This window comes from Lampris incognitus, chromosome 1 (assembly GCF_029633865.1).
Source record: "Lampris incognitus isolate fLamInc1 chromosome 1, fLamInc1.hap2, whole genome shotgun sequence".
Taxonomy (NCBI): domain Eukaryota; kingdom Metazoa; phylum Chordata; class Actinopteri; order Lampriformes; family Lampridae; genus Lampris; species Lampris incognitus.
The window spans coordinates 146,463,671-146,486,232 of record NC_079211.1 but is presented as its reverse complement, the minus strand read 5'-3'; the positions used below and the strand labels follow the sequence as shown (position 1 = coordinate 146,486,232).

At 50.3% G+C, this 22,562-nt stretch overlaps 1 protein-coding gene and 1 pseudogene across 1 annotated transcript in view; one reads left to right on the top strand and one right to left on the bottom strand.

The window, feature by feature from the left end:
* LOC130112763 (glutathione S-transferase theta-1-like) overlaps positions 1-11,008 on the bottom strand; it is a 39,267-nt pseudogene extending 28,259 nt beyond the window's left edge.
* A 1,090-nt stretch (positions 11,009-12,098) lies between these two features.
* Positions 12,099-22,562, top strand: part of mmp11a (matrix metallopeptidase 11a) — a 47,986-nt gene continuing 37,522 nt past the window's right edge. Inside the window, exon 1 of the mRNA XM_056280239.1 lies at positions 12,099-12,200. Within this exon, the coding sequence (XP_056136214.1) occupies positions 12,099-12,200 (102 nt within the window). The remainder of the gene's footprint in view (positions 12,201-22,562) is intronic.

Genomic DNA, 22,562 nt, shown 5'->3' with positions numbered 1-22,562 from the left:
GCTATTTTTGTCTTGCACCTTAATATTTTCTGGATGTGCGCATACTTGGTTCGTCTTCTGAAGAGTTTGCATTTCCCCCACAGCTCAGGTTGCTGCCGTCATTCCTCTCTGCAGGTGGGTTTAATGTTTAGTTCGGTGCTTCATACAAAGCAGTGATGTTGGAAAGATGAAGTCACTGACTTGACATCGATTTGAGATGATTCCTCTATTGAAGCTAAACTTGAGGGCACATACTGTTGCATGGTAAGTATTTGAAAGAACTATCGGTGAGATAACTGTGTGTGGGGGGGGGGTCACAAGATGGCAGCTGTTGTTGTGCATTTGGATGGGGATCTGTTTGCACTGATATTGGATTTGGGTCATGTTAAAAAATTAACATGAACAATCTATCAAAAGAAAAGAAAAGAAAAGGAAATTGATCATTAATCCTACAGTGTGGGTGTCCTTAAAACAGTTGCTATTCCTTCAGCAAGGCACAAAGCCGCTGTTTTCTTAGGGGAGCTGATTAGTGACCAGCAGTTTTCGTCGAACTGATCAGTTCCCAGTAGCCATTAGGGTTGCACTGGGCAGCTCCCAGTACGCAAAAATGTGTGGAAATGAATGACTGAAGAGCAGAGCTTACAGAAAGCAACCTTCACAACACAAACAAGCAACGCCCAGACCCGCGGTGCATGCTGGGGGTTTCCCCTCCCTGCCCTCCCTCAGGATCAACCTCAACACCGATCTTTGAGTTTGTGTCTAACTCGAAATGTTCTACCATACGTGACTCACTTCTACATCATGGAGATGAGGGAGCAATTGCACCCTGGCATTTGTTTGCGATTATGTTCCAGGAACAATTTATATTTGCCATTTCGTATTATGTACTACGTACACAAAGGAAACGCAATTCCGTTTCCCCCAGCCCACAGCAGTGCAACACAAAAACACATATCCAAAAACCTCCAAAAACAACACCACCAAAAACATACAAAAACAGAGGGAAGCAAAAAAACAAAACAGCCAACAACACAGTCCACCCAGGGCAAGACGGTCCACCCAGGGCAACACGGTCCACCCAGGGCAAGACGGTCCACCCAGGGCAACACGGTGCACCCAGGGCAAGACGGTCCACCCAGGGCAACACGGTCCACCCAGGGCAAGACGGTCCACCCAGGGCAAGACGGTCCACCCAAGGCAAGACGGTCCACCCAGGGCAACACGGTCCAAAAACCCCACCGTCCAGAGAAAGAACGCAAGCCAGCAGGACTGCCAGAACCGTCGGTCTGCATGGGCTAGCTGTTCGCCTAGCCTACCCCGCCTCCGCGTCCCGTCAGACCGCCCTCGGGTGTTTCCCCCTCAGGTGCGGCTCCAGGCGGCGCCGTGGTCCCGGGGCCTATCGGATGCAGCAGACCAGGCTCCCCCCCCCGCCGATCCGACGTCAGCTCTCTCAGCCGGACACCCTCGACACACCTCCCCCGCGCCCCACACGACGACACAGACGCAGACAAGGACACCGCACAGTCGACGCCAGGCGGGGCCGCCGCCAGCCCGCCTCGGTGTCTCCTCTCGGGCAGGGCCGCTAGCTGGCAGTTAGCTTAGCCTGCCCCGCCTCCGCGTCCCGTCAGACCACTCTCGGGCGTTCCCTCCTGGGGCCCGCAGGACACGGCAGACCGGCCTCTCCCAGCCGAGCGGAATCCGCGATCAAAATAAAGAAACTTCACACGGTGACACAAACTCTGACGCAGACGTGAGGCCGCCGCAACCGCGACTCCGCGCCGCCATCTGGGAGTCAATCATAACCTAAACGTGTCATGACTAAAACTAGGCTAACGTTATAGCTAGCTAGTGTAACCGGATATTTTCTTGCCCGGTGCGGGATTCGATACGGGCTGTACTGTGCCACAAGGCGACGTCACTAACCGCTCGGCTAAAGGGTCAGACCCATTAGCTAGGGGCTAACGTGTCTTATTAGTAGTTTACAGTCGTCACCCTCCCCGGAAGCGCGTCCTCACGCTTTGTTATTCCCGCGCTCCGAAGAGACTTCTGAGGATCTGCACACTTCCGGATCCCACCGCTGCCACCAATGTAACCGAGGGTTTTTAGATGTCGCCTATACCAGTGGTTCTCAACCTTTTTGGGGTCCTGGACCCCCTGCGTATTTTTGATCTACCCCGAGGACCCCAACACCTGATCTTGGGGGAGGGGGGTTGCAATTTGTAGAAACAGTAGAAACTGCATTTTAAATTGCATTGTAGCATTTATTCACTCTTTGGGGCAAAAATAAGAGCTTTCAGTTGTAACTTAGATATATATATATATGTAACAAAACAGAATATGTATTCAGTAACTATCAGATGTATGTAACAAAACAGAATATGTATCCAGTAACTTTCAGATATATGTAACAAAACAGAATATGTATTCAGTAACTTTCAGATATATGTAACATAATTTTTATGCAGTAACTTTTAACAATGCAAACGGGAGCGAGATCTCTTATTAAAATACAATAAATTACACTTGTGAAACATGTAATTAGAGAAAAAAGTCCTGTTACCCTTTATAGTTTAGGTAGATAAAGGTCTCAGTCACATTTGAGTAAAATAATCCTATTTCTATAAATGTCATAGGATCTTTTTTTTAAAGATATTTTATTTTCACGGACCCCTTGCAATTACACCACGGACCACTAGGGGTCCGCGGACCCCCGGTTGAGAAACACTGGCCTATACTGCATGAAACTATAAAATAACAAATACGGAGGTTCCACTTTCGCACGAGGACCACTTTATTTGGATTCTTCCCCCCAACAGAACTCCGCAGCAACAACACTGCATACAGCACTTCCGCTCTCTCTTCAGCCTTCAAAATAAGAGCTCAAGGCACATACTGTGGCAACAGCTTATAACAGGAACTTAAAATCACTAACAGGCCAAGTCCAGAAAAATAGGTTACACTAGCTATGTAACGTCCTCACCTCTGTGATGTCACTTGTCCCCCGCGTGTCCATACGTCAGCTGCGAGCGCGCCCTTCTCGGGTCCTCCGCGAGTCACCGAATTTGCGCCCTGGGGGGGGATACAGGACGGATTCTGACGCAACAGAACCAGCGTGTGTGAATGAAACCAATGCAGTCTGATATGTTTTCCCTTACCGCTCCTGTCTGGTTCTCCTCCCCCCGCATTTGTGACCGTTTTGTTGTATTATTGTGGTAAAGATCAGCGTTCAGGGTCAAGGTTCGGACGGTGGGCCGAAGTCTGACGCAACAGATAAGACACACACACGGCGTCACTCGAGCCGCCTATATGGGCCCCTTTTCCACGACATGGTACCGGCTCTACTCGCTTCCGTGTCGTCTTCCATTACCGTAACACACTCGACAGACCACGGCGTGGGTTTTCGGCTCCATTTTTTTTCAGTTTCAGAACGTACTCGTAAGGTAAACCCGCCTCGACCGCTTCCGTGTTTAAAAATGGTAGAGGCTAGTTCCCGTCGATGCGGAGAACGGTCAACTGAGCATGCGCAAGTGCTCGTTGCCTCCGTTGTTTGGGTAGGTTAGGGTTAGGGCGGGGTTTAGGGTTAAAGTTAGCCAATCAGACGCAGAGTAGGGGCGGGTCTTCCTAGTATCCTAGCGCCTGGATGCTACGCGGGGCGTGTGGAGGCGTGGTAGAGGCGTTTCGCGCATGCTCAGTTGACCGTTCTCTACTCCGTTTCCGTTCTCTGCATCGATGGGAACTAGCCTCTACCGTTTAAAAATGGCAGGCGATATCTTTTTTTTTTTATTGAACAAAACATATAAACAAGAATATATTACATCACAATAGGACAAAAAGTAGTTACAAAAATATAAATTATTTCACAATTAAAATTTACATATCCATAAAAAAAATAAAAAAGACAAAATAAAAAAGCTCGAGATACAGGATTTAAGTTAAATTATATACTTCACATCGTCTTCTGGTTTTGCTGGCTTTAGGATTCATAATGGCAGGCGATATCCCATGCGCGCATTGATGACGCAGTGACGCGTTTCTCTGACCAATCAGAGGTCTGCATTGATTTTGGTAGCCGCTCCAGTTTTTGTTTTTTTTGGAACGTCGACAAAGGTGGTACCAGAAAAGTGGTAACAGTTACTAAAAATGCTGGTACTTTCCAGTAATGGAAAAGGAAAAAAGGGCGAGTCAGTCGGGTCGAGCCGGTACCATGTAGTGGAAAGGGGACATATGACTGTCCTCCCTCTGGATCCCTCTGGGTCCTCAGGCGGGTGCAGAGGCCAAGCCCGGAGCCGCATAATGAGAGGACGTCTGTGCGTGACAGCTTTTTACGTGGAAAGGCTGATGGGCCTGCAGCCACCACATGGTCCTTGGCAGCGGGTGGCCAGAGTCCAATGGCATGGAGAACCAAGATGATTGGGGACCACCCTCTGTTGCAGCCTTCATCCGCCTTCATCACTGCTGTTGTGACCTGGAGACATCTTCCACCAGCTCTGCCGCTGAGGTCTTTGTTGGATCGCACTTCATCTGGAACCCCCCCCCCCCCCTTGACCTATCCAACTTGGGTGACCCTACCAGGAGCCTAGCTCCGGACGGCATAGCTCTTGGGATTATTGGTACACACAAGCTCCTCCACAACGACAAGGTGACACTTCTCAGATAGCAAAATTGCTGTGGCCCAGACCCGTCCCATACCGACACTTCATCGGCCCACATACCATGTGAAATGATGGCACTTGGGCGGTCCGCTCCTGTTTGCCAGATCTGGGCCACAACCAAGCCACAGCAATGCTGCATGTGCCACATATTTGTCAAAGGTGGCCCATATTTGTTTTGTGATACTTGGGCCATATTCACCATTTACCACACGGGCCACTTCAGGTTCACATCCAGATCACATGTTGCCAAGAGCACCGCATCTTTGATTTGGCATATTTGGGCCATATTTGCTATTATACATGTGGGCCACTTCAGGCTCACATCCATTTTGTCAGGGCCAGAAGAAGACCATCAGTGCTGCATCACTGCCTGAAGTGGCCCACATCCGGACGCTATTTGCGAATCCAGGAGAACACAGACACACACAAACACACACACACACATTCATTCATTCATTCATAAACAATCATTGAACAGAATCATTGCTATACTAACACTGTTTAAATAATCCGATTATTGTGACCAACAGCCCCCCCCCCCGCCAAAAAAAACAAAACAAAACAAACAACAACACAAAAAAACAACAACAAAACAAAAACCACAAGATAATTCAGGAAATCTAATGTTAAAATGTTTGTTTTTCACTACCAGGATCCTGAATGGATCTTTGCTCTGAAAATCCAGAAATCCACCTCTGAAATCACCAGATAGTCTAATGAGTCCTACACTTCTTGTACTGTTACAGTACAATAGAGACAGTAGAATACTGCCTTTCAGTTCAATCTAGCAAAGTAGAAACGTCGTGTGTTTCATTACATTATACCAATTTAATAAGTGTACACATGTCGATTAGATGGCAAGGGAAAAGAAGAAGGAGCTCCTTGTCTGAAGTGATCAATATTGATCATATCTGACTGGATGTGATCAATATAAGCAGTTTCCACCAAGCACAACGTGGAAGCCCACGTAGAGTCAACCCTGTGTCCTGCATGCACACTACAGACGAGTGCTAGCTGGGGTTTGAGTATGTAGTGAGTTCACACTGGAAAACTGAGAAAATGAAGCATCCCTCCACACCGCCACATGCACACCACCCGAGTCTGATGCAGCCCAGCGTGCTGTTGATGGGCACGTCTTGTGTGTAGAGACTGGAGTAAAACGGGCCCTTATTTTCAATTACCACAGAGAAGACCAGAAGGAGCTACCTTGTGTCTTTGTGGATTTAGAGAAAGCGTACGACAGGGTGCCGAGAGAGGAGGTGTGGTATTGTATGAGGAAGTCGGGAGTTGCAGAGAAGTATGTAGGAGTGGTGCAGGATATGTATGAGGGAATTGTGACAGAGGTGAGGTGTGTGGTTGGAATGACAGATGGGTTCAAGGTGGAGGTGGGATTACATCAAGGATCGGCTCTGAGCCCTTTCTTGTTTGCAATGGTGATGGACAGGTTGACGGACGAGATCAGGCAGGAGTCTCCATGGACGATGATGTTTGTGGATGACATTGTGATCTGTAGCGAGAGTAGGGTGCAGGTGGAGGAGAGCCTGGAGAGGTGGAGGTATGCACTGGAGAGAAGAGGAATGAAAGTCAGTAGGAGCAAGATGGAATACCTATGCGTGAATGAGTGTGAGGACAGTGGAATGGTGAGGATGCAAGGAGTAGAGGTGAAGAAGACATTTGAGTTTAAATACTTGGGGTTAACTGTCCAAAGTATCGGGGAGTGCAGAAGAGAGGTGAAGAAGAGAGTGCAGGCAGGGTGGAGTGGGTGGAGAAGAGTGTCAGGAGCGATCTGCGACGGAAGGGTACCAGCAACTGTACTGGCTCCAGAATTCCTGCCACTGGCTTATTTCTCTGTGAAACTTCTCAATTATTAATTTTGGCAGCTTGACAAACTGTTCATAGAGCCGAAAGAGTTTGCTCTTACGTTACCCACACACATACTCATGGTCTACATACCCTTTTAATCAATCTGGTAGCACGTGTCTTCTACAGAATAATGCAGTCCTGATAATCCTGCGTGCTTTCAATTTCCGCTTCATATTCCTCATTCAGAGTTCCTATGAAAGTCAGTAGGAGCAAGACAGAATACATACTATGTGTGAACGAGAGGGAGGCCAGTGGAATGGTGAGGATGCAAGGAGTAGAGGTGACGAAGGCGTATGAGTTCACATACTTGGGGTCAACTGTTCAAAGTAACGGGGAGTGCAGAAGAGAGGTGAAGAAGAGAGTGCAGGCAGGGTGGAGTGGGTGGAGAAGAGTGTCAGGAGTGATTTGCGACAGAACAGTACCAGCAAGAGTTAAAGGGAAGGTTTACAAGATGGTTGTGAGACCAGCTATGTTATATGGTTTGGAGGCAGTGACACTGATGAAAAGACAGGAGGTGGAGGTGGCGGAGTTGATGATGTTAAGATTTGCATTGGGAGTGATGAAGAAGGACAGGATTAGGAACGAGTATATTAGAGGGACCGCTCAGGTTGGACGGTTTGGAGACAAAGCAAGAGAGGCAAGACTGAGATGGTTTGGACATGTGTGGAGGAGAGATGCTGGGTATACTGGGAGAAGGATGCTGAATATGGAGCTGCCAGGGAAGAGGGGAAGAGGAAGGCCAAAGAGGAGGTTTATGGATGTGGTGAGGGAGGACATGCAGGTGGCTGGTGTGACAGAGGAAGATGCAGAGGACAGGAAGAGATGGAAACAGATGATCCGCTGTGGCGACTCCTAATGGGAGCAGCCAAAAGTAGTAGTAGTAGTAGTAGTAATAGTAGTAGTAGTAGTAGATTTTCAATTATCACAGGTTGAAAAAGACACAAAATGCTTATTTCCGTCTGTGACTTAAACTCTTCAACTATGTACCTACGTATATAGACTTCCATTTTATATGGCGGCACAGTGGCCAAGTGGTTAGCACTGTTGCCTCACAGCCAGAAGGTCCTGGGTTCGATTCCCAGGCCGTCCCAGGTCCTTTCTGTGTGGAATTTCCTGTTCTCCCTGTGTCTGCGTGGGTTTTCTCCGGGTGCTCGGGTTTCCTCCCACCATCAAAAAGACACACATGTTAGGGTTAATACCCCTGTCTGTGCCCCTGAGCAAGGCAATGGAAAGAAGAGCTGGAGTTGGTCCCCGGGTGCTGCAGCTGCCCACTGCTCCTATACAATAGGATGGTTAGATGCAGAGGATGAATTTCATTGTAACCAAACTGTACAATGACAAAAATAAATAAAGTGGTTTTCTAAATCATCAATTGGGCCTTTAAGACCCGGAAGTGCTTCCGCTTCTGGTGTGAGAGGATGACGGCGCAAACTTACGTTGGCAGTGGCCCCACCCAGTACCGTCGATGCAGTGTCTTTGTCCCTGTCTTCGTCTAAGTTTGTGTCTTTGTTTGATGGCTGGGGTCTGCTGCATCCTGTGGGCCCAAGGCCCATGGCCCTGCCTGGAACTGCACCCAAAGAGGACACACCGAGGGCAACCTGACAGGATGTGGAAGCGGGGCAGGCTAAGTTAACTGCTAGCCCATGCAGACCGGCAGTTCCGACAGTCATCCTGGCATTCGCTCTCTTGGACATTGATTTTTTTGTTGTTGATATGTTGGATATGTGTTTTTGTAGTTTGGATGTGTGTGTCCTTGTAGTCTGGATATGTGTGTTCTTGTAGTCTGGATGTGTGTGTTCTTGTAGTTTGGATGTGTCTGTTCTTGTAGTCTGGATGCGTGTGTTCTTGTAGTTTGGATGTGTGCTTGTAGTTTGGATGTGTGTGTTCTTGTAGTCTGGATATGTGTGTTCTTGTATTCTGAATATGTGTGCTCTTGTAGTCTGGATGTGTGGGTCCTTGTAGTTTGGATATGTGTGCCCTTGTAGTCTGGATATGTATGTTCTTGTAGTCTGGATGTGTGCGTTCTTGTAGTCTGGATGTGTGTGTTCTTGTAGTCTGGATGTGTGTGTTCTTGTAGTCTGGATATGTGTGTTCTTGTAGTCTGGATGTGTGTGTGTTCTTGTAGTCTGGATATGTGTGTGTGTGTTCTTGTAGTCTGGATATATGTGTGTCTGGATATGTGTGTTCTTGTAGTCTGGATGTGTGTGTTCTTGTAGTTTGGATGTGTGTGTTCTTGTAGTCTGGATAGGTGTGTGTTCTTGTAGTCTGGATGTGTGTTTTGGTCTTTGTGTTGCACTGCTGTGGGTATACACTACCGTTCAAAAGTTTGGGATCACCCAAACAATTTCGTGTTTTCCATGAAAAGTCACACTTATTCACCACCATATGTTGTGAAATGAATAGAAAATAGAGTCAAGACATTGACAAGGTTAGAAATAATGATTTTTATTTGAAATAAGATTTTTTTTACATCAAACTTTGCTTTCGTCAAAGAATCCTCCATTTGCAGCAATTACAGCATTGCAGACCTTTGGCATTCTAGCTGTTAATTTGTTGAGGTAATCTGGAGAAATTGCACCCCACGCTTCCAGAAGCAGCTCCCACAAGTTGGATTGGTTGGATGGGCACTTCTTTGAGCAGATTGAGTTTCTGGAGCATCACATTTGTGGGATCAATTAAACGCTCAAAATGGCCAGAAAAAGAGAACTTTCATCTGAAACTCGACAGTCTATTCTTGTTCTTAGAAATGAAGGCTATTCCATGCGAGAAATTGCTAAGAAATTGAAGATTTCCTACACCGGTGTGTACTACTCCCTTCAGAGGACAGCACAAACAGGCTCTAACCAGAGTAGAAAAAGAAGTGGGAGGCCGCGTTGCACAACTGAGCAAGAAGATAAGTACATTAGAGTCTCTAGTTTGAGAAACAGACGCCTCACAGGTCCCCAACTGGCATCTTCATTAAATAGTACCTGTTAGAGCCTGTTTGTGCTGTCCTCTGAAGGGAGTAGTACACACCGGTGTAGGAAATCTTCAATTTCTTAGCAATTTCTCGCATGGAATAGCCTTCATTTCTAAGAACAAGAATAGACTGTCGAGTTTCAGATGAAAGTTCTCTTTTTCTGGCCATTTTGAGCGTTTAATTGACCCCACAAATGTGATGCTCCAGAAACTCAATCTGCTCAAAGAAGTGCCCATCCAACCAATCCAACTTGTGGGAGCTGCTTCTGGAAGAGTGGGGTGCAATTTCTCCAGATTACCTCAACAAATTAACAGCTAGAATGCCAAAGGTCTGAAATGCTGTAATTGCTGCAAATGGAGGATTCTTTGACGAAAGCAAAGTTTGATGTAAAAAAAATCTTATTTCAAATACAAATCATTATTTCTAACCTTGTCAGTGTCTTGACTCTATTTTCTATTCATTTCACAACATATGGTGGTGAATAAGTGTGACTTTTCATGGAAAACACGAAATTGTTTGGGTGATCCCAAACTTTTAAACGGTAGTGTACGTGTACATGAAATGAGATGACCACCGAACGCTGCTGATTCCTGACCTAAAGCCAACAGGACGAGCAGCATGTGGTGTAGCAATAGCACAGAAGGAAGCCCTCCATACTGTGGCCCCCCCGCGTCATGTGGGTGTCACCCGGCTTCCCGTGCGGTGGTGCGGATGGACGGAGGACGCCATCGAGGAAGACGTTGCTCTCAGCGTCACAGACAGGATGACGTCAGTGTCGCTGCCCGGTATGAATGAACCGTGTCTCCATCCGCTGTGTAGCGGTCGCTGTCGAATGGCCGCCTGCACGTGTGGACTTCGTGAAGGTGTAGTGGTAAATGAGGAGGCGCCGGGTCGAAGTCTGGCAGTAATCGGCCCATGCAGGCCGCTCTGGCCTGAGCCGGCTTCAAGGTGCAGTAATGAACGTACTTAGTGCAGAGCTACTCGGTCCAAATTACACATGCGAGCTCACATATAGTCACTTTGTGAGTCCTAAAAAAGCCCCTCGCTCCCTCTCTCCCTCTCCCCTCTCTCTCCTCTCCCTCGCTCCTTCTCTCTCCCTCTCCTTCTCTGTCCTTCTCTCTCTCTCTCTCCTTCTGTCCTTCCCCTCTCTGTCCCCTCTCTCTCCTTCGCTCTGTCCTCCCTCTCTCTATCCTTCCCTTTTCACCCTCTCTCTCCTCTCCCCCTCTTTCTCTCTCCTTCTCTTTCTCACCCCCCCTCTCTCCTTCTGTCTCCCCCCTTCTCTCTCCTCCCTCTCTCTCCTCTCTCTCTCCTTCTGTCTCTTTCTTTCTCCCCCCCTCTCGCCCCCCTCTCTCTTTCCTTCTCTCTCTCCCCCCTCCCTTTGTAAACGGTGTGGTCCTGATGTGAACGTCTCCTTGTGGCACATGAGTTTTTATTGGAACGTTTCTCCTCACTGGGCTCCTTCAGCAGAGCTGGGCTCCTTCAGAGAGCTGGGCTCCGCTAGACTCTCCTCTGCTATCAGTGTAATGGTGGGTGGGGGTGGGGGGTGTGTCTCCATCATATAAACAGGTCTTGTCACAGTCCTCCTTAATGAGGGGTCTTCTCAGCAGAGAAAGAAAGACCCCTCATCTTTTAGTGTCTCTGCAGAGAAAAGAAACTCAAACGTCAGCAGGTTTTATCTCCTCCCTCATCCCTCGCTTTTTAAAAAAGATTCATGTTGTTCACTGTTTTTTTCTTCCCTCCACTGTCTCCTTTCCTCCGAGAAAAACGCCAAAACCACCCTCCTCTTCCTCCTCCTTTCGTCTAACCCCTCCTCCCTCTCCGGGGCACCGCCGTCCCCCGTGTGTTTACCTCGCCCCCATCTCCCAGACAGATCTAATCGGTTTGATCCTCCTCCCTGATCCCCATCTGCTTTTCTTACACCTTAAAGCGACAACCCCTGATCCAAACGTAAACCACGGGGTCCCCCCCCCCCGCCCCCGGGGCAGGAAGCTGCTGTCACTCCCAGCTTGATTGACAGGCCTCTTGAACACAAGGGCCATCAGTGAACAACGACTAAACACGCGTTTGTGATGTTTTCTGACGCTGTCACAGGTTTGATCCCTCGTGGCTGTGAGGACCGGAGTCCACCTGACCCACAGCTTCGCAAGGAGGCGCGCGGCAGCAGCTAATGGCGTGGCGTTGTCTGCACGCGGACGGGTGAGACCGGCGTGCTCCCGTTATGAGCGTAAACCCGGCTTCGTTTAATTAATCGCGGACTGCGCCTTTAAAGCCGGGGACGCGTCGCTCCTCTCGTTCGCTCGCGCGGATAGCAGCAGCGGAGAGCGGGCGTCTTCTCGCTCTCTCCGGCGTGCGCGTGCGGTGCGGACGAGGGGCGCCGCGGCAGGGAAGGGGTTAACAGTGACGTGGGTCGCGGGTGGTTTTCTCACCCCGGGGTTACCAGGAGAAAAAAAAAAGTTTGCGGAGGAAGGGGGGGAGAAAAAAGAGAAAGAAGGGGGGAACAAAGAAATCGGAATCTATTTAAAGAGAGTCGGCCGGAGTCCCCAGCCGCCAGTCAGTCAGCCAGTCCGCAGGGCCGCCGGCTCCGCTCCTGCTCCTGCTCCTGCTCCAGAGACCAGCTCCTCCTCCTCCTCCTCCTCCCGGCCGACATGCGGCTCTCCGCGCCGCTCTCCGCCGTACTCGGCACGCACCTCCTCCACCTCGTGCTCTGCTCCCCCGTGCAGCCAGCCAGCAGGTACAAAGATGCACCGGTGAGTCGAGAACTTTACCTTAACCCCCCCTCCTCCTCCTCCGTCCCCCCCCTCTCTCCTTTGTGTCGGGGGCGAAAAGAAAGTGTGCTGGAGAAGCGAACTTGCGTTGAGCTTTCTGAAGCGTGTTTGATTCGGCGGGGGAAAGTTGTGTTGACGCTGCCTTCACGGCTCGCATTCAAGTTGCGAAGTCGGCTCTTCGCGTTCCTCTTCTCGTACTTTTGAGGGAATCGGTCCATCGGTCCCGTTTCTGCGGTTCCTCACTTTCGTTCACACGCATTCCCTCGCTGCAAGCGACCCCCCCACCACCGGCACACACGTGAGCGCGCGCGCGCGCGTGTTTGTTTTTCTATGCTTGTGAGGACCCTCGCTGGCCACAGTCATTCCCTAGCCCTCAACCCTAAAACCCAAGTCCCCGACCCTAACCATCACAGCTACGTGACTAACTCGAACCTAATTTAACCCCCGACCCTAACCCTAAAACCCAAGTCCCCGACCCTAACCATCAGAGCTACGTGACTAACTCGAACCTAATTTAACCCCCGACCCTAACCCTAAAACCCAAGTCCCCGACCCTAACCATCAGAGCTACGTGACTAACTCGAACCTAATTTAACCCCGACCCTAACCCTAAAACCCAAGTCCCCGACCCTAACCATCAGAGCTACGTGACTAACTCGAACCTAATTTAACCCCCGACCCTAACCCTAATACTCAAGTCTGGACTCTAACCAACAGAGTTAGGTGACTAACTCGAACCTAATTTAACCCCCGACCCTAACCCTAAAACCCAAGTCCCCGACCCTAACCATCAGAGCTACGTGACTAACTCGAACCTAATTTAACCCCCGACCCTAACCCTAAAACCCAAGTCCCCGACCCTAACCATCAGAGCTACGTGACTAACTCGAACCTAATTTAACCCCCGACCCTAACCCCAAAACCCAAGTCCCCGACCCTAACCATCAGAGCTACGTCACTAACTCGAACCTAATTTAACCCCCGACCTTAACCCTAAAACCCAAGTCCCGACCCTAACCATCAGAGCTACGTGACTAACTCGAACCTAATTTAACCCCCGACCCTAACCCTAAAACCCAAGTCCCCGACCCTAACCATCAGAGCTACGTGACTAACTCGAACCTAATTTAACCCCCGACCCTAACCCTAAAACCCAAGTCCCCGACCCTAACCATCAGAGCTACGTGACTAACTCGAACCTAATTTAACCCCCGACCCTAACCCTAAAACCCAAGTCCCCGACCCTAACCATCAGAGCTACGTGACTAACTCGAACCTAATTTAACCCCCGACCCTAACCCTAAAACCCAAGTCCCCGACCCTAAAATAGACCCTTGAAGAAGTGAGGATCGGCCAAAATGTCCCCACTCTGCAAAAACGCTCTCATTCTTGTGGTCAACAACTAAAACTGGTGCTCACAAAAGTAGAAGTACAAGAACACGTGCACGCACGCACGCACGCACATTTGCCCCACATGTTGAGTTCGTCAGAAGCAACGGCGCTAATGATATTTATAATGAAGTAAATGGTTATTTTAGACCTCCGCGGGAGCTGAGCTGTCTCTGCAGTTTGGCTTACACTGCACCTGGACCTGCATTTACTTTGAAGAAATGACTGTCATCAGGTTGCTGTCCACTCAGCATTAGAGCCGTCATGTCTCTGCAGCAAAACTTCCCCTTAACAAGCACGCTGTCACGCTCTGCGTGGCCAGCGAGTGTGATCAGGCCTGCGGACAGACCAGGACCAGGGAGGGAAAGTTTGATGGGTTCTTGTGTCTGCAGGACAGGAAGCTGTAATAGCAGCTCTTTAAGACATTCTGTCAACAACGCCATAAAAACAGAGGGAGAGGCGACCTTTGGCCCCGTGACGATGCCGTGATGGCGTCAAGCGGCAGTTGGTGGCTTTAAACCCAAAGTCGGGGAGGGCAAATCTCAGTCCGACCGCACTTTTAATGGTGCCGTACTGTGTACCAGGGCCACGTTCGAGTGTGTCACCAGCACATGTAGGAAGTACTCTAGGTGCTGTTCCCAGACAGCAAAGAATCTTTGGCTCAGATGTGGCGCCCATCCGCAGTTACGGCCCACGGTTGGCCTTGAACGACGGTGTTGACTCAGGGCGAGCGTGGCTGCCGCAACTCAGCCACACCTGGGCCACACCTGGCCCACATGGTGTGTGCTGTAACCCAAGGCAAGCGCGGTCCATTACACGTGGGCCATGTCCGGCCCGCACAACAGTTGCCGGTGCCGTAACTGAGCCGTGAGTAGCAACAGTGCCCCAGACTGGGTCCCGAACGTGTCCGCTATCTGGGATGCTCGTTATAGGTTGCACCTGCACGAGCACAAGTGTGAAAAGCAAGCCTCTGTTACGTATATACACTGCTACATATTTTAAATCAACACGTGTAAATAAACCTGTAGAAAGACGTCCACTCTGCAGGCGGTGTTGTATTCATCCATACGTTACATGCCCCCCCACCCCCCACCCCCCCATGGCATCACACGCTGGTTGTTTCCCTTGAATAGGATTTTTTTTCCCTTTCTCAATGTAAAGATAATGCAAACGTGGATGGAGTGAATGTGAACCCATTCTTTCCCAGCCGCAGATTATCGGAAGCCTTTCGCACCTGCGACGACGACTTTGTTATGTCTCTTGTTCATTTGCCTGGAAAGTCTAATCTGCAGTTTCGTCAATTTGTTCTCCATTGTTGACAAAAGACTGAGTGATTGCACAAGTCCGGACAAGCCTCCCGATCTGTGGCATCCAGGGCAGCAGGATACACAAAGTGTCTCTTTTTTTTTTCTCCCCCTCCTCCTCCTCCTCCTCCTCCTCCTCTCTCCCGGGGTGGGGTGGGGGGGGGGTGGAGGGAACGTGGCGGCAAACTGTTTTGGAGATCTGTGTTGTCAGTAAGATGAAGGCCCCTCGGCCCTCCTTCCTGCTTGGCCCCGTCGTGTCCACGTCTCCGGCGCGGGACGATTGGCGCAGACACCGTGAGAGCGCAGGTGACGTCACAGAGCCGGCGTCCTTTCCCATCGCCTCCCGGGAGCAGAAGTAGGTCACAGCTGCAGCTGCGGCGAGCACGCCGGGGTCCGCAGCTACCGGACGTACCGGTCACACCGTGTGGAGGTGTTAGTCACACGCTCGTTAGCAGGTGTGTTAGTGTGTTTGGGGGGGGCGGGGGCTTTTGCCTCGTTATGAATTCTGCATCAATATGGCCAGGTCACGTGAGGGGAGAGTAGCATCATCAGCATATACATGCAGACCAAAGATCGACCTTTCTCCCCCCCCCTCCCCTTTTTCTACCCAGTTGTATCTGCCGAGCCCTCTTTTCGCCTGACAGTGAGGAGTTTCGCCAGGGGGACGTAGCACGTGGGGGGATCGCGCTATCCCCCCCTCCGAACATGCGCCCCGACCGACCAGAAGAGGCGCTAGTGCAGCGACCTCGACGCCCGACCAAGCCGGAGGCCACACGGAGATTTGAATCGGGATCCCCCGTGTTGGTAGCCAGCGGAATAGACCACTACACTACCCGGACGCCCCCAAGAGCGACCTCTCTAACGTACGGGTGTAGTCGGGAGAGTCAGGAAGCTGCCCCAGGAAAAGAAAGGTCCAGAAGTTTAACTAAAGTATATTCAGTGAAACTAAGCAGCAGTTACCCTAGGACCAAAATAAACTCTTCATCTCTACTTCTTCCTCTTCTTTCAGCTGCTCCCATTAGGGGGCGCCACAGCGGATCATCTGTTTCCATTTCTTCCTGTCCTCTGCATCTTCCTCTGTCACGCCAGCCACCCGGGGACTAAAATAAACTCTTCATCTCTACTTCTTCCTCTTCTTTCAGCTGCTCCCGTTAGGGGGCGCCACAGCGGATCATCTGTTTCCATTTCTTCCTGTCCTCTGCATCTTCCTCTGTCACACCAGCCACCCGGGGACCAAAATAAACTCTTCATCTCTACTTCTTCCTCTTCTTTCAGCTGCTCCCGTTAGGGGGCGCCACAGCGGATCATCTGTTTCCATTTCTTCCTGTCCTCTGCGTCTTCCCCTGTCACGCCAGCCACCCGGGGACCAAAATAAACTCTTCATCTCTACTTCTTCCTCTTCTTTCAGCTGCTCCCGTTAGGGGGCGCCACAGCGGATCATCTGTTTCCATTTCATCCTGTCCTCTGCGTCTTCCCCTGTCACGCCAGCCACCCGGGGACCAAAATAAACTCTTCATCTCTACTTCTTCCTCTTCTTTCAGCTGCTCCCGTTAGGGGGCGCCACAGCGGATCATCTGTTTCCATTTCTTCCTGTCCTCTGCATCTTCCTCTGTCACGCCAGCCACCCTAGGACCAAAATAAACTCTTCATCTCTACTTCTCCCTCTTCTTTCAGCTGCTCCCGTTAGGGGGCGCCACAGCGGATCATCTGTTTCCATTTCTTCCTGTCCTCTGCATCTTCCTCTGTCACGCCAGCCACCCTAGGACCAAATTAAACTCTTCATCTCTACTTCTTCCCCTTCTTTCAGCTGCTCCCGTTAGGGGGCGCCACAGCGGATCATCTGTTTCCATTTCTTCCTTTCCTCTGCATCTTCCTCTGTCACGCCAGCCACCCTAGGACCAAAATAAACTCTTCATCTCTACTTCTTCCTCTTCTTTCAGCTGCTCCCGTTAGGGGGCGCCACAGCGGATCATCTGTTTCCATTTCATCCTGTCCTCTGCATCTTCCCCTGTCACGCCAGCCACCCGGGGACCAAAATAAACTCTTCATCTCTACTTCTTCCTCTTTCTTCAGCTGCTCCCGTTAGGGGGCGCCACAGCGGATCATCTGTTTCCATTTCTTCCTGTCCTCTGCATCTTCCTCTGTCACGCCAGCCACCCAGGGACCAAAATAAACTCTTCATCTCTACTTCTTCCTCTTCTTTCAGCTGCTCCCGTTAGGGGGCGCCACAGCGGATCATCTGTTTCCATTTCTTCCTGTCCTCTGCATCTTCCTCTGTCACGCCAGCCACCCTAGGACCAAAATAAACTCTTCATCTCTACTTCTTCCTCTTCCTTCAGCTGCTCCCGTTAGGGGGCGCCACAGCGGATCATCTGTTTCCATTTCTTCCTGTCCTCTGCATCTTCCCCTGTCACGCCAGCCACCCTAGGACCAAAATAAGCTTAGTCTCCACCACGGGATGTTTTTAAGCCTGAAACGTCCGGTATTTGGCGATCCTTCCACTACACAACAAGCTTTACTACACTACAGAGTATGGAGTACCCGTAGCCATAGGAGGTCAAAGGTCGGCTGGCATAAGGTATCCTGTGCTAGGAAGAATGACTGCTCCGCTACAGTGTTAAGTTTCTCAACGCTGAAGTGATCTGGGAAGTTTTTGTCCGTACACATTTACCTGATGCCTGACAATGTTTTAATGAAGTCAGGGTTTAGAAAAAGGGAACTTATTCTTTAAGCTGACAAGCCGTGCAGAGCTCAGTGCCTCACAGCGCCTCACAGTGAAGGAGCCATGTTGTGGGCTGAAGGCTGCCCAGTGCGTTTTCTAAGGGCACTCTTGCAGTGGCGGATGGCCAGTACAGGGCGCTGCATGGGGCGCCGCCCCCTTCAAAAGTCCAGAGGTTATAATCTATGTGTCCCGCCACCTGCCGCCCAATGACTGCTGGGATAGGCTCCAGCATCCCCGCAACCCCGAGAGCAGGATAAGCGGTTAAGGCAATGGATGGATGGAATACAATTTAGTTGTATGACACAAATAATTATGAAATAAAAGTGTTTTTCAGGCTGTGAGCAGCCATTAAATATTGGCTCCAAATGGTATTTGGTTGATTTCCGTCTGAATACATATACTTCCTGGGCGAGGGGCGCCGACTGGACAGTTCTCGTGGCTGTCAATCATGTTCACACCCACCACCACGCCTCGTCTCGACTGTCAATCATCCACCGTCTACGACCCCTGATAAAATCTATAGGCCGCATCGTCCTTCTTAATAACTCTGTGACTGTGTGGACATTAAAGCAGCTGTCAGGTGTGCTACGGCGAGGTAAATTGCAACCCCCCCCCAAATTTTTTTTTAGCACCAGCCGCCACTGCGTGCCTCTTGACAGACGGGTTAGCTGCTAAAGGCGGCTGAACCCTGCCAACCTGCTGACTGACAGGCAGACAGAAAACGATGAAGCCAAAGTTTTGTTTTCGTGTCGGGGAAGATAAGCGTATTGAGGGAATAACCAGAGGATGTTCCGGATGTTCACTTGATATGCGGGATTAAGATGATAAGGAGGACTGTGACGAGGCATTCATTGACGGAAAACCACGAGTAAATCTCTCCCCTATCTGCTACAGCAAAGCCTCTTTCTGTGCAAGCGGCTCTTTTGTCTGACGATAGTACACCCATCACAACTTTGACATTATCTGTCACACAAGTAGACCGCCACTTCAGACCTACTTCCTATCATCTGGGATTTCCCACAACTTGGTTTAAATGTTTTGGACATTTAGGCCTCATCTCAGTGGAAACTTCTCCCCTGTTATCCACCATGCATGGTTCCTGCGGTGGGCATTACGGTTCTCTTAAAGGGTGACGCAACACACCCTTTCAGAGTGTCTTCTGTGAGTACGTCCTGATTTATATGGGGATGAGCGAGGTGGGAGAAAGGGGCATGTCTCTAAAATCGAGGGTGTGGAGACACAACTCAAACTGACACTGTACTTCGTGTTTGTTGGCTGAAATCAGATTACCTCAAAACCTCCAGTACTACATCACCACTTGGGACGGGACTGGCAGTGCAGCAGCGGTGAACTGAAAACAGCAGTATATCTACTTTGAGGTTGGACCGGCCGGCAGGCCAGCCCTACAAATGGGAATATCACTGACTGACTGACTGATCATGTTTGACACGATGGGGCCGCTGGATCAGGTGAACAATGGCGTCACTGACATGACACGATTGGTGGGCCGAGCGCCAAGAGGCACGAAGGAGAGCCACAGTTAAAGCACCCCAAATAACAATCACTCAGGCAAAACACTCACTGGCCAAGTCACAAAAGGACTGCGTGGCTTTTGCAGCCGCTAAACCTGCACAAACCTGCACCTGCAGTGGTTTGCACTGTCGCCTCACAGCAAGAAGGTCCTGGGTTTGAACCCCAGGGTTGTCCCACCTTGGAGTTTGCATGTTCTCCCCGTGTCTGCGGTGGGTTTCTTCCGGGTGCTCCGGTTTCCCCCACCATCAAAAAGACATGCATGTTAGGGTTAATACTCCTTCCTGTCTGTGCCCCTGACCGAGGCATAGCAAGACGAACTGGAGTTGGTCCCCAGGCGCTGCGTGGCGGCTGCCCACTGCTCCTAGCTACACAGCTAGGACGGGTTAAACGCAGAGAAAGAATTTACCCCACGGGGATCACCCCTAACTATGCTGCCAAGCAAATAGGGTCTCGGTGCACTTTGCAAGTATTTACATTAGGTAATATGCACACGTTTGGCACGAAATTGGCCCTCTTCGAATGAGCCTCACTGCAGAACACCAGAATCAGAATCAGAAACACGGTGTCGTTTCATTCCATGCACTTGCGCACATGAAATGAAACGAAAATTGTTTCACCCAGCCCACAGCAGTGCAACACAAAGACAAAAACATATACACAAAAACTACAAGAACACAACTATATATAACCTAACACATATATCTAAACTAAACAAACAAAAAAAATCACTGTCCAGGAGAACGAACGCTAGCCAGGGTGACTGTCGGAACTGCCGGTCTGCATGGGCTAGCAGTTAGCTTAGCCTGCCCCGCTTTCACGTCCTGTCAGACCGCCCTCGGTGTTACCTCTTCGGGCACAGCTCCAGGCAGGGCCGTGGTCCTTGGGCCCACAGGACGCAGCAGACCAGGCTCCCTCAGCCGATCCAACACTAGCTCTCCCAGTCAGACACCTTCGACACACCTCTCGGCACTCCACACGACAACACTAAAAACACAGTCAAGGCTAGGTGAGGCCGCCGCCAGACCACCCTCGGTCTTATCTGAACTGCCGGTCTGCATGGGCTAGCAGTTAGCTTAGCCTGCCCCGCTTCCGCGTCCTGTCAGACCGCCCTTGGTGTTACCTCTTCGGGCACAGCTCCAGGCAGGGCCGTGGTCCTTGGGCCCACAGGACGCAGCAGACCAGGCTCCCTCAGCCGATCCAACACTAGCTCTCCCAGCCAGACACCTTCGACACACCTCTCGGCACTCCACGCGACAACACTAAAAACACAGTCAAGGCTAGGTGAGGCCGCCGCCAGACCACCCTCGGTCTTATCTGAACTGCCGGTCTGCATGGGCTAGCAGTTAGCTTAGCCTGCCCCGCTTCCGCGTCCTGTCAGACCGCCCTTGGTGTTACCTCTTCGGGCACAGCTCCAGGCAGGGCCGTGGTCCTTGGGCCCACAGGACGCAGCAGACCAGGCTCCCTCAGCCGATCCAACACTAGCTCTCCCAGCCAGACACCTTCGACACACCTCTCGGCACTCCACGCGACAACACTAAAAACACAGTCAAGGCTAGGTGAGGCCGTCGCCAGACCACCCTCGGTGTTACCGGAACTGCCGGTCTGCATGGGCTAGCAGTTAGCTTAGCCTGCCCCGCTTCCGCGTCCTGTCAGACCGGCCTCGGTGTTACCTCTTCGGGCACAGCTCCAGGCAGGGCCGTGGTCCCTGGGCCCACAGGACACAGCAGAACAAGCTCTCCCAGCTGATCCAGTGCCAGCTCTCCCAGACATCAAACGAAGACACAGACTTAAATGCAGACGTGGACAAAGACACTGCATGGATGGTACTGGGTGAGGCAAACGTGAATTCGCGCCGCCATCTTCCCACACTGGTACTGGATGGTTACCAGCGCCAATAGCCACATACAGTCAGAGTGAAACGACTGGCATTTTCAGAGAGCTGGTGATAAGTGATGCCCAGACTTTCCAGTGATCATGGCAGCAGTGATTGTAGCCAGGCGAAGGCCTCGTCATGCCAGGTGTACTCATGAGCGGATATTTCACTGGAGAATATCACTTTTTGATTTAACTGAGACAGAAATCATTCACAAGACACAGGTTGCCAGGTCAAATAACTCTTTGTTATACTTGATGACATCAAGGATGCCATTGAACCTGCCTACTGTGTTCTTGGAGCAAAGCCACTTTGCCACATGGCTAATTGCAATCAGATGCAAAACAGGCAAATTGCACTTGGCTGCAAAACTTTACGGGCGTTTTTGTGGTGTAATATCATTAGTGTAATATCGTTAGTGTAACACGTTTTGTGAATTGGAACCTTGAGACGGGGCAGACATCGGTTGCCAGTGGTGCACAGTTCATGGTGCCATCAGCGACCGCAATCCATTCTTTGTGAATCCACCTGTCAGTACAGAGTGAGTCTTAGAAAAACGAGAGACATCCGCAGATAGAAACAGATGAAAGAGGAGGGTTAACCGATAATTAGCATAGCGATACTTACAATTAAATGAAGTTCTCTTTCAAATCAAACATCTCAAGATATGAGTGGAAAGTATTGTTCTCTCATCTTCATTTATAACCTTTTTAACCATGTCGTGTGACATGCTACTTCAGTACACTTTAACAACAGCTATTACTGGACCACTACCAGAAGAGCATTTAATATCCAGGAAGTCACGTTACAGACACTGCCACTGACCACCCCTCTGACAGTTTCGAACATCGACCGTTCATGGTTCAGCTATATACTGAGTTTTGACCTGGTCTTGTTTCCCTTTGAGAACGGTTAGGAAATGGTTGGCCATTGTTGAAATACACAAGCAATCTCTGTGGGGCCCTTTCCTCTTTTGTCTCTGATGCATCACTTTTTTGAGTTCTAGCACACTGCATATTATTTACAATCACAGTACATTAATCTATTTTAACTTAACCTAGTATCAGCAGTCACTCGCCACAGGACTAGATGAGCTGCACTGAGAGACGCTCCTGAGGGGAGAACTAAACCATTTTGCACCTTTTCCAAGGGGTGAAAGGGGCCTCGGAGAGGGGTGAGAGGGGCCTCGGAGAGCCGCCACTATTTTCTTTAAGTCCCTCAACCGATGTGTTGAGCCAACTTTAACTGACGTTATGACACTAATTAGTTAGAAATTGAAACACTTGGGCACAATTTTGAATTTTACAGAGTGGGGCGGCATGGCTCAGGAGGTAGAGCGGGCCGGTCCAGTAATCGGAAGGTTCCTGGTTCAATCCCCAGCTCCTTCACAGAGTATGTCGAAGTGTCCTTGAGCGAGACGCTGAACCCCCAACTGCTCTCGATGAGCAGCTTGGCGCCTTGCAATGGCAGGCGGTGCCATCAGTGTATGAATGTGAGACAGACATTGCAAAGCACTTTGAGTG